An 11,589-nucleotide genomic window follows, 5' to 3' on the forward strand; every position below is an offset into this window, starting at 1 on the left:
ATGATAGACTTACAAAATTAGTCGATAGGGTCAAAACTAGTAAAATGGCTATAGAGCTTAATTAATTTATTTGAGTGGCTGAATTTTTTTTTTTCAAAAACTAGCTAGAAACGAATTTTTTTTTTAGACATGGTTAGGATTTGCAATTTTTACTTTTTTAAATTTCAAAACAACCTACCGTTTTTCAAAAATTACACAAACAGCCCGAAAATGGCAAACCATTTTCGGGCCGTTTTTGCCATTTTCGGGCCGTTTTTCACGTTTCCGAAACGGGAAACGGTTCGGAAACGGAAACGTCGAAACGGGCCGTTTCCGTGCTTCACAGTCTCTCTCTTCCAAATCTCTGAAAGGAATCTACGATGGGAAGCAGCTCAGTCTCAGAGAGAGCCTCCACTCTGTTCTTCGCTCTGCTACTGCTAATCTCATCAGCGAACTCATTCTATCTCCCCGGCGTCGCTCCTCGCGATTTCCAAAGGGTACTTTCCCTTCCCCTCTCTATTTCGTTGTGCTTCTTCAACTACGCGGTCATTTGATCTATTGTGTCACGGTACTGCTCTTATAAACTATTAAATTATTCACTTTGAATGAATTCGATTTATTGTTTTGACTTTCTTGTTCGAATCAGTCGTGTCGGATCTAGGGTTGTGAATTATGTGTTATTGGGGTATTCACTTCAAATCTCTTGTTTTGACCGGAACGAGTTCCGATCTAGGGTTTGGCTGGATGCCTAATTTGTGTTTTGCATGTTTTTGTTTCTCTTCCGCCTGTTTTGTGGTTTTCGACGAGTTAGGTTGCTGCTAATTTATAGTACCGACGTTTGCACTTGATTGTGTGACACATTATTGACTCTACTTCTAGGCAAGTGGCTTGGGTTTGAACTCAGAGTTTTTGGCTGTAAATGGTTGTCATGAGCTAGTTTTCTACAAATTTTCAGCACCATGATCCCTTTTGGCTTGCGATTTCATGAAGATTATATTCTTGTTGGAATGTCAATATATGTGACTCACGATTTAGCATGTTCTTATATGAGATAATTCACGAGGAGGGAGTAACCATCCTTTGTAAACACCCAGCAAAAATCCATCAAGAGCCTAGATTATTATTAGGTCGCACAAATTTACTTAACCATCATTCCTCCTTATAATGATGCTTGTCTTAATATTTTCCAACCAAGTTTCTTGATTACGAGGACTCATTCACCATGACTAATAGAACCCGCAACTCTAGCTGTTGTACTTTACAGTTATTTATTTCAAGCTCTATGTTTGTTTTGATTTTTCTTATTTGAAATACATAAATATTTCATTATCTCATGATTTGTTTCAGAAAATTTAATCACAGCTTTACATTAAATTGATATGGAAGGGTCATAAGTTTGGTGGCAAGACTTTGACTAGTAGTTTAGATTTACCAAAGTTTGTTTCGTATTATTATTTTTTTCACTTTGAAAGAGGAGAGTAGCTAAGGACCCGTTCTCTTTGCTGTTTTCAGTTTTCATTTTTCCAAAACAGTGAAAACATGTTTACTTTTATATTTTCAAAAATGCATTTTTGAAAATAAGGAAAATTTTTGTAAAGAAAACTCAAAACAACTTTTTGTTATTTTGAGTGTTTTCGGCCAAAACACATTGAAAAATCCCAAAACGTGGAAAACATGCTGCTTCTTCTCTCTTTTTTCTTCTCTTCTCTTCAAGTCTCAGCTGTCAACCGTGCCTGCCACCACCATCACTGCCGCGAGCCGTCGTTGACCGCCATCTTTCTTCTTTCTCTCTTCTCTTCATTTTGGCCATTCGCTCCGACCAGCAAGCGAGATCCGCTGTCCTCTTGTTTCGTGACCAGCAACCCAGATTCACCACCTCCGACCATATTTTCACTGTGAAAGTGGCCTTGATCTACAAGGTGGTAAGTCTTTTAGTCTGATCAGCAAATATTTTCAGCACAAATCCATGATATATACATATGTATGTGCGATTTGTATTTGGCTGGAGGTTTAAACTTAGATCTGTGGAGATTTGGCTGTCTGTTGGATCTTGCTGGTTTTTGGGTATGTTGGTCAATAGGGATGAGGGTGTTGGATGGTTGTCTCTGATCGTTGGAAACCATTGGCCACGGTGGCCAGTGGCGACTGCCAGTGCGTTTTTCAGTTCTGGTCAAAAATTGAAAATCAGATCTATGAAAATTCAGTGTTAAATCTGGCCCATTTTGTGTATGTTAACCACCTTGGCTTGACGTTTCTAATGGTAGGCTCTGATCATGGGAGTCTCGGTTCGCCTTGTCATTTCTGGCATTGCTGGCTTCTTGCTCCCACAACGTATTTGTCATTCTTGCTGTGAACATATTTTTGTTGTGTTTTTTGCTTTTTAGGGTTGCTTTGATTAGTTTGCTGTTTAGGTTCCTGTGAACAGAATTTTTTTTTTTTTCTCGATAATTTGGTGTATGTGTTAATTAAGTTTGTTGTTTCTGGTTCAGTTTTAGGCTGATTGTGTTGGTTTGAGGTATAACAAATAACAGGGGCTGTGATAGCGCCTTTCTATATTCTATTCCTATTCGTTTTTCAACCCGACTTTAGTGTTCATCAGTTCTCTCAAATCCCCGCCCCCCTTGTGGACATTCATTCGCCATGACGAAGATGAGAAAACTCAATCGTCCGACGGGCCACCGGATTTCCATGCTCAGGTTTGTATTTAGTCCATCTGATTTTATGTGTAATTGTTTGTTTGTGATATCCATTTGTTTTGCTTGCAGAACAATGGTTTCGCAGTTGGTGAGACACGAAAGAATTGAAACTACCGTTGCTAAGGTTACTCGTTCAAATCTTCTGCAAGTTTTTCAGTGCTTCTGTAGGGCTTTGTTGTTTGAATAAATTAAGCTGATTGTATTCCTCTTTTAGAAACATTTGTGTCAACTGATTTGTTTGTTTTAGAGAACTTTAGCATTTTCTTTGGATCTAGAGCATTAAGCATCCCCCAAATCCTAATGGAAAATATATTTATGCATAATCTTAATAGAGAAAGCGTGATCCGAGTGAAATATGATGCCCGTTCAAGTTGAAGTTTCTTAACATTGCATTGCCCAATGCCAATATATTAGATTTCTTTTTTCTAATAATAAATATTACATATTAATATCCAATAGATGAGAATTAGCTTTCTACTGAATTATTATCAGTTACATGGTTTCAATTTTTGCCCTTTCTTCTACAAATTTCAAAAATCCCTGGAATCTTAATAGAGAAAGCGTGATCTGAGTGAAATATGATGCCCGTTCAAGTTGAAGTTTCTTAACATTGCATTGCCCAATGCCAATATATTAGATTTCTTTTTTCTCTAATAATAAATATTACATATTAATATCCAATAGATGAGAATTAGCTTTCTACTGAATTATTATCAGTTACATGGTTTCAATTTTTGCCCTTTCTTCTACAAATTTCAAAAATCCCTGGAATCTGGAAACTTACACAATTGAAAAATTAAATTTATATCACTTTAATTTTGTTTTTCTTTATATATACCCATTTGTAGGCTAAAGAATTCCGCCGGCTTGCTGATAACATGGTACAGCTTGGGAAAGAGGTTTGTACACCACATATATTTATTCTTTAATTGCAGTTTTGGTTTTACATATTATTTGTTCACGTATTCCTAGGAACTTAAATTTAGAACACTCACTTCTTGGAGGGAAATAAGCAATTGATGGCTTTTATCATTTTGGTTGATATGTCTGTAAATGTTTTCAATTATTTCAGGATATATTCTTTGTAATTTGATTTATTTACTTTAGGAAGAAGAAAGTAGCCAGTTGGCCATCCAACAATAACTTTCTTTGCTTTGTTGTAAAAAAAATCTAATATGTCATATGAACGGCTATAACATCAGGTTCCCTTTATTCGCCACCTAGAAACTTGAAACTTTATTTTTGATGTCATATCTCTGTTTGAAATACTAATGGGATGTGTGTCCCTTGTTGTGTTTTCTTGCTATGTTCTATTCCTATTTTTGTTCTTTCTATCGAGTGATTGTGTGTATATTGTTTGGGGATATAATCAGTGAGTCTTGAGGGGTAGTTTGCTGTAAGTGTGTGGTGGTCTCAAGAACTACAGGATGCATCAAATGGCGTGTCATAGTTTTTTATTATTAATGTTTGTGTTCTTATCACTCTAGGATGCCTAATGCACTTTTTTGTCCATTGTTTAGACACATTGAACATGCTTGAGGATAGTTTTTCTTTTTGACAATAAAATTAGGTGGTCTTTTCAGAGAGAGTTTTTAGAAGCCTTTTCTAGGGTAAAATATACAAATACAAGAAATTTTTTAGTAAAGAAAAATTTTTAAAAAATTGAGCCTGATTTCAACCTCAACGATACAATTATTTTTATTTTCATATTTAATGATATTTATATTATGATTATAGATTTAATAGAAGAAACTAGAGGATGGAGAAGTTAAGGAAAAGAAGAAGAGTCTGGAAAAATAAGAGCATACCAGGAAGCAGGAGGAGGAAGTAGTTGTTGATGATGAGAAGAAGAGTAAAAAAGGATACAAGAAGGAATGACAATCTGTAGGGACAGCTGGATGGGGAACAGAATTTTATGCTGAATGTTTGAGAGAGGGAGAATAAAAAAGGGACATAAAGGGGCTATTCAGTTGTGGAAAACAGCCCTAGTTTTCTGTAAAATTACTCCACAAAAAATATAAAATTAGAAAACTTGGTCAAATACAAAAATTTGCAAATAGAAAATAGAGATTTGGAAAATGTGGTTTCCAAAATTGATCTGAATTTGTAAAACTCTCAAAATGAGTTTTCTAATTTTTTCTTACTAATTTGGAGATTTGGAAAACATGGTGTACAAAATTTTTCTCAGATCATCTCTAGCTCTTTGTCTAACAAAAGTTACACAAAAGAAAAGCATCTCTTTTTTGAACATGGGTTCCAATTTTCTAGCTTGGAAATTAGTTTTTTGTACTTCTAATGTTTGAACTGAGTTTTCCAAATTCTCTATGGAAAATGAAAACTAGAGATTTTATAGAAAATTGGAGATAGAAAACTGGAAATCATATTCCACAACCAAACAGCCCCAGAGACAAGGAAGATTCTGTACAGAAGAGGCGAAAGTAGTAGTGAAGGTCAGGACCAAGAAGAGAGGTTTCAAGAAATAGAGAACCTGCAAAATAGCAGGAAAGCAAAAAAGAGAAACTGTAAAAACAGAGAAGATAGTATAGGAGAGGGAAGGAGGAAAGAGAAGAAGGGGAGGGAGAGAGCTTAAAGCTTTTATGATATTTGGTTGTCATTCATCTTCAAAACCCTAATTGCATACATGACTAAGCTATATTTATATGCTTAATGCATACATAATGTGGTCTTGACCATCTTGATTGCACCAATCCCTCCTCGTAGAAAACTTAACATCTAGCTTGACAATTTTCACAATTGAAAGACTATTATTATTAACAAAAGGCAGCATAGTTGAAGAAGACTTTATAAGGCACATGTGAGATGTTGATATGGTAGAAAGTAGAAACCAGAGAGAGAAGTAAAGAACATGAAGAAGTAGTTGTTGCTGAAGATGAGAGGAAGAGTTGAAGAACAGATTAATAAGAAAAGCAACTTGCAGGAACAAGAAGCAGAAGTTTTGAGATATAGAAGAAGAAGAAAGGAGGGAGTGAAAACAAGCAAGACTATACAGAGAAAAGAAAGGAGTAGCAGAAGCTTTAGTGGTAAGAAGGAAGACCATGTGGTTATGCAACCAAACTGGAAAAAAGCAAAGAATTCTAGTTTGAATGGGAAATCTCTCGCAGCCTGTGATATAATCACTTGAGATATAGTGGGAATAATAATTAATCAAATCCTGCTACCTTTTCTGGTACTTGAGCATGTTTCCTTGACATAGTAAAAAGACCTGCAAAAGCTTTTTATCCTGTAAGCTTTTGATTCTGGATTTTTCTGTCAATTTCCTTTTCGTTCCCTCCATAGAAGGGAGATTCTACTGCCTTGTGGTTATCTCAGAGAACTGAATTAAGTCTATATAAATTTTAACAAATTTTAACTTTTGTTGATTCCTTTTTTATTTGATTTATATTAGTAGCTATATTTGATTTTTTCTTTTTTGTCTCAACAGTCAGACAATGATGGGAAATGAACACAAGAAACAGTTTATAATGGTTTGTTATCTCTCACACCTACATCCAGTCTACGAGGCTAACCAATCTTGTGTTTCACTATCAAGGAACCCATTGAGGTTTTCTCACAAGTTCACTCAGAAACTTGGTCTACAACGCTCCTAGATTTGATTTGGTTTTAGGTAGCCAAACAATCCAACAACAATTTTTGAAATAAGTTACAACACTTGGACCAAATAGATAAATGAAGAACAAACAAGTACAAAGCAACAACAACCAAATGCTATACAGTGCCATAAATGATGGCTTCAAGAGTAAATAAACTTTGAAGAACATTGGGTCAGCCCGCGATTGCTTTGTTGTAGGTGAAACTTGTCTTTTGAGCTTCAGCCTGTGAGTATGAGACTTGAATGCACTTCCGGTAACCTCTTCTTATCTTTATAAGGGGTTATTAATAGACCAAAATGTTCTTTCAATTGTCCTATATGAACAATTGAATGCTTGAAAAACGACACATGCAACAAAATGTACAGTTGTAATGTCTGACAACCCATTGTGGGATTGACTGCCATTCAGGACACTCAACTTCAGGGTTGACTCTGACATGAAATTTACATTTGAATTGAAGGCAATGTCTGAGTGAGATTGACTACCAGGTATAATAGTCAACTTATAAAAATCAAAATCAAAACAGGATGACCACTTATGTGAAAGTTGACTGTGAGGTTGACTGCAACAATTCCATAATCAAATTTTGATTGACTGGCACTTTCCAAGTTGATTGCAGTCTGCCAAATGACCAGCCATAATTGAGGGATTTGAGAGTTGACTGTTGGGGTGACTGCAAATTTCATGTACCATGAGTGATTGCCTGCCATGCAGTCTGTTGACTGGGTGCAGCCAATAACCAAAAATGGTTGACTGTACTGTCAACAATTGACTGCTAGGTTGACTTTGAAAACCAGAAACTTAGACTTTCATGCTGGCAGCTGACTTTCAGTCCCCTTTCTGGTTTCCAAGAGTTTTTAGGTGTTTCAAAATACCTAGAAAAATTTGCAATATTGTTAAATGAAATTTACAAGTTTTGTTGATCATGAAAATTTTAAATTAAGGGTCTTTAATAATGTAATGATGCATGTTGGCTCAACAAAATATTCTTGTCATCTTTGTTGCTTCTTGACCATTCCTCATTCTTTCCCACAATAGCTTGACAAATTTCATCAATCTTTGGTATCCACTCCATGGAAGAACAACAGTGAATTATTGAACAAGTTGTAAAAAAAATTGCTGATCATGCTTCTAAGCCACAATTTTCTATCATTTGAATATGCTTTAGCATTATTTTTCTTTGATTCCTCTTTTTCTCCTTGGGCCTCTATTCTTCCTTTCGGGATTGTGGCTTTGGCTTTTGAGGTCATGAAGTCACCAATGTCTGAAAATCTTGCAATTGTTGCATCTTTCTAGGAAACAGATTTCAGCCATGTTTCTGTAGCCCTAAATAACGAAAAGCAAACTATTGACTCAAGGGGCCATCTGAAGTTCAGTGTTTCATTTGCAGGAGGTTAATTTCAATAACCTATGCATGGATGAGCAGTCTTTCATGTTGTTTAACAGAAGAAATGGGCTTTTGATAATCTTGGCATGTGATTTTATGATGCCAGAGTGAGACTTGATAATTCTTTAGTTGTCTGCTGAAATGAAAGGTTGGTTATTAATATAAGTAAATCCTGCTTTAAGTGCGGGGTTTGATGTCTTTTATGTGCATCTTTAAAAGGTTATCAGACTTGTTCTTTGCTACAAATATCTAAAATGCATTTTAGCTTGTGAGGATGGCATTTCACCTTCATGGATTGGATCCAAGTTGATTGTTGCCAATTATTAGCTCTTTCACAGATTGTTGAGTGGTGAGATAAATTATTATGACTGTTCCATAAATTTTGCCATACTGCTAGTCTGAAATAGTACTAAAGAGTTGCTAAGAAGCTCAGACAAGTTATGGTGAAACTATTCCATACATTAGCTGATCACTATTATGAATTAGTACTGCAAGTTCTTGGATTTAAGCTTAGCGAGATTGTATCATTCTATTTTAAAATATCCTTCTGGATTTATTACAGGGTACTCTTAGTGCTGCAAGACGTGCTGCTGGATTTGTGCGAGGAGATGATGTCCTTCATAAGCTATTTACAGAACTTGCTTACCGATATAAGTGAGGCTCATATCTCGTGCTTTCCTGTTCCTGTTTTGTATGATGTAATTTGGTGGATCTCTTTCTTGCAGAGATAGGGCAGGTGGATACACAAGACTACTTCGAACTCGAATACGGGTTGGTGATGCGGCACCTATGGCTTACATTGAGTAAGATTACTGCCTTATAGTTTCTTGCTAGCCTTACAAGTCAAACTTTTGGTTGTCGAATCTAATATTCTTTTATTTATTTATTTGTTTTTGTTTGAAACACCCAAACTGATAGTTAGTCTGCAGTCTGCCATTTTTTGGGTTTGAGTTGATCTTGTGGTGATTAAAACCACCAAAATATGCAAAATATGAGCATAGTAGAGATGATGTTATGAAATGATGGGTCTGCAACCATATAAGAAAATATAAAATTAAGAATGGGTTATTCATAATAAGGTGTTAGTGACTTTTATTTAAAATAAGATGCATGACATACGATTAAAATGATTTGGTTATGTGAGGGGAGAAAGACTTTTGTGAGGAGAGTGGACAGAATGAAACAAAATTTTAGCAAGAGGAAGATAGGACTCTTAGATATGATATGAGTCATGAAGGCCTTACAGAAGATAAAACTAGATATAAAAATGATTGGTGAGTTAAAGTTTATGTAGCCATCTCTACGTAGTGGGATCAAGTCTTGATATCTTATTGTAGTTGATTTTTCAGCAAATGATTTTGACCTACAAGGAAACTTTCTTAAAGAATGTCTGATTTGATAAAGCTTGAGAAATCTTATCTAGCAGGGGAAAAAAAGCTTGAGAGAAGAAAATGATAATGATGTAGTCCTTGGATGAGCAAATCCACCTTCAGCCTACCACAGGGAGCACAAAGATTGTTTAGACGTGTGTACAAATTAATGTAAAATTTTGACAAAGAAAACACTTACTAGGTGTGACATAGAGATGTTAGTAAATAATTTAAGTGTAGAAGAGTTGCATGTATTACTCTCTGATTTCTTTTTCTTTTTTGCTGCAGCACTGCTTTTCGATATTGATGTGTCATTGGATGTTTGCTTAGTGATCTTCGTGTGGCATATGATACCCATCTGATTGTCTATCCATCCATACATCCATTTATTATCTTCTTTTTTTTTGCACTTTTTACATGGGGGTGGGTTTGGAGTTTCAGTTTTTAAAAGGTATGCAATCTTAGTGTTGAGAAAGTGAAGGATTGGTTGTGTGCCCAAATTAGGTCAGAAGTATTGTCAAATATTGTCAGGAATATTGAAGGTAGTTAGCAGCTTGATGCACAGTTTTTCCTCGAAAGATCACAGTTAAAGCTCTTACTACATAGACCATTCCTTAGAATTGGGCACTATATAAAGATATATATTTATATATACGTATATGTTGATGCATTCTTTTATTCATTCGAAGGTTTTTTGGACTTACTATGCATTTTGATTTTGCAACAGGTTTATAGACAGAGAAAATGAGCTGAGACAATCAAAACCACCAACTCCACAACCACCACAGAGAGTACCTTTGGATCCCTGGACAAAATCCCAGCTTAGCAGGCAATTTGCACCACCCAAGGAGGATAAACATTCTGAATTTGATCCTTGAAATGTATTAATGAAGCAGTGATTCGAAGATTTTGTTCTCATTTTTGGGTTGGCCTAAAATTTTCTATCTCCTCAAGGTTGGAACAATGAAGCTTTAGAAGTGTGAAGTAGAATGGCAGTAAATTAGCAAAAACAATGCTAGTTGCTACTATGGTTTTCCTGTTTTTGAAGATAATGAGGTTTAAGCTTGGGTTCTTTCAAGTTAAGCTAAGCAGTAGTAGTATTTAAATAAAATATTACCGAAAGAGTATTGGTTTTTTGAGACCGATATTACATGGGTTAATATTTTGAACAGTACTGTTCCAAGTTAAGCTTGTGTAAACCTCTTTTCCCGGAAGATGATACTTAAGAAGTGTTTACATTAAAGCGGTTTACAATTGGGCACTATTTGATTCAGTAGAATAGTACTAATGTTGGGTTGGTATGGTTGTTAGCTAGGGATATGAGTCAAGTTCTTAGCGGCAGTTTGGTGTTTAGTTTAACAAAAGTTTGTTTGAATTCGTTTGTTAAGGTAAATAAGATGAATTTGAGTTCTAATTTTAAATTTTAATTTGTAAATAAGTTGAATTTGAATTTAATAAAATTTATCTCGTTAAAATTTGAGAATATGTTCAATTAGAAATTCATGAATATCTTCGATTAGAGGTTCATGAACAATCTCGTTTGGAAAATATATTAATAAATTTATTTATAATTTTATAAATATATTATTTAATATAAAATTATTATATATATTAATTTAATTATTTAACATAATATATATATAGCAAGTAAAATTTTAAATTAGATTTAGTCAAACACACTATATAAATAGTTAAATTAGAAATATAAAAAAACGATAACTAGAAGATTGAAGAGGAAAAGAACAAAGAATTCATCACGCATTAGGGGGAAGAATATGTCTTAACTGCCACAAAGTTGACTTGTCAAGTCATATTTCAAGGGTACATGCTCATGATTGTATGTGGTCGTATGGCTCTCCCTTGACAGGTACTGTCTTCAGGGTAAAATCTATTAATTAAGATTCCCTTAACAAGATGCTTGGTGATTACGACGAGGACAATAGAGAGATCATCATATGGCATCAACACATCACCCTAGTCCCTCGAAATGAATTTAACTGACCCTTATCCTTCTTAGCTTGAGTTGCTAAGCCAACACGTTGTGCTTTTTGAGCATACCATTTTCAATCTGTCGAGAAATCCCTTGCCATGCTTTTGCTTACTGAGATCACACGGGCTCACTCCCTAGTAGGTTCGTTGTCATTTTTCCTTGGGAATGGTTGATGCATCATCCATTTTCTAGTTGTCCTTGTCTCAATTAACTTTGTTTCCATGATCGTACCGAAGTGGTTGCCCTCTATATGTTCGCTTTTACCTTTATTGTTAGTGGGGTCATGGCCTTAGCTTGTCAAACATACAGAGATCCAATTTCTTCTAGCTAATCAATTGTTCAATTTGATTACACCTTGCTTGGTGGTGTAACTCAAACTCACATGAAGTTTGCAAATGACATTACAATCTCTTCCTTGTAGTTGGTCAAAACGAGGAGAAAAGTTGATTAACCTGGTGTGTACTAGCAGACTGCTTTCTCAAATCCGTTGGCCCTTCAATTTACCTACCTTTTTGGCCTTTTCTCCTTATTCATACTTGAGGTATTCAGGGGATTG

General features: G+C 35.2%; 1 protein-coding gene across 6 annotated transcripts; it reads left to right on the top strand.

Annotated features, from left to right (window-relative positions):
• The first annotated feature begins 259 nt into the window (after positions 1 to 259).
• Positions 260 to 10,289, top strand: LOC127814205 (uncharacterized). Of its 6 annotated transcripts, none has more exons than XM_052355548.1 (7): positions 260 to 476; positions 2,569 to 2,675; positions 2,745 to 2,799; positions 3,524 to 3,574; positions 8,236 to 8,327; positions 8,399 to 8,476; positions 9,771 to 10,289. In XM_052355548.1, the coding sequence occupies exons 1-7, from the start codon at positions 360 to 362 to the stop codon at positions 9,919 to 9,921; spliced, it is 651 nt and encodes a 216-aa protein (XP_052211508.1). In that variant the 5' UTR covers positions 260 to 359; the 3' UTR covers positions 9,922 to 10,289. The 6 variants fall into 6 exon arrangements, with proteins under 6 accessions (XP_052211508.1, XP_052211509.1, XP_052211513.1 ...); XM_052355549.1 differs by having other exon boundaries at positions 328 to 476; positions 2,469 to 2,675; XM_052355553.1 differs by having other exon boundaries at positions 329 to 476; positions 2,511 to 2,675.
• The last annotated feature ends 1,300 nt before the right edge of the window (positions 10,290 to 11,589 follow it).

This window comes from Diospyros lotus, chromosome 12, assembly GCF_014633365.1.
Source record: "Diospyros lotus cultivar Yz01 chromosome 12, ASM1463336v1, whole genome shotgun sequence".
NCBI lineage: Eukaryota > Viridiplantae > Streptophyta > Magnoliopsida > Ericales > Ebenaceae > Diospyros > Diospyros lotus.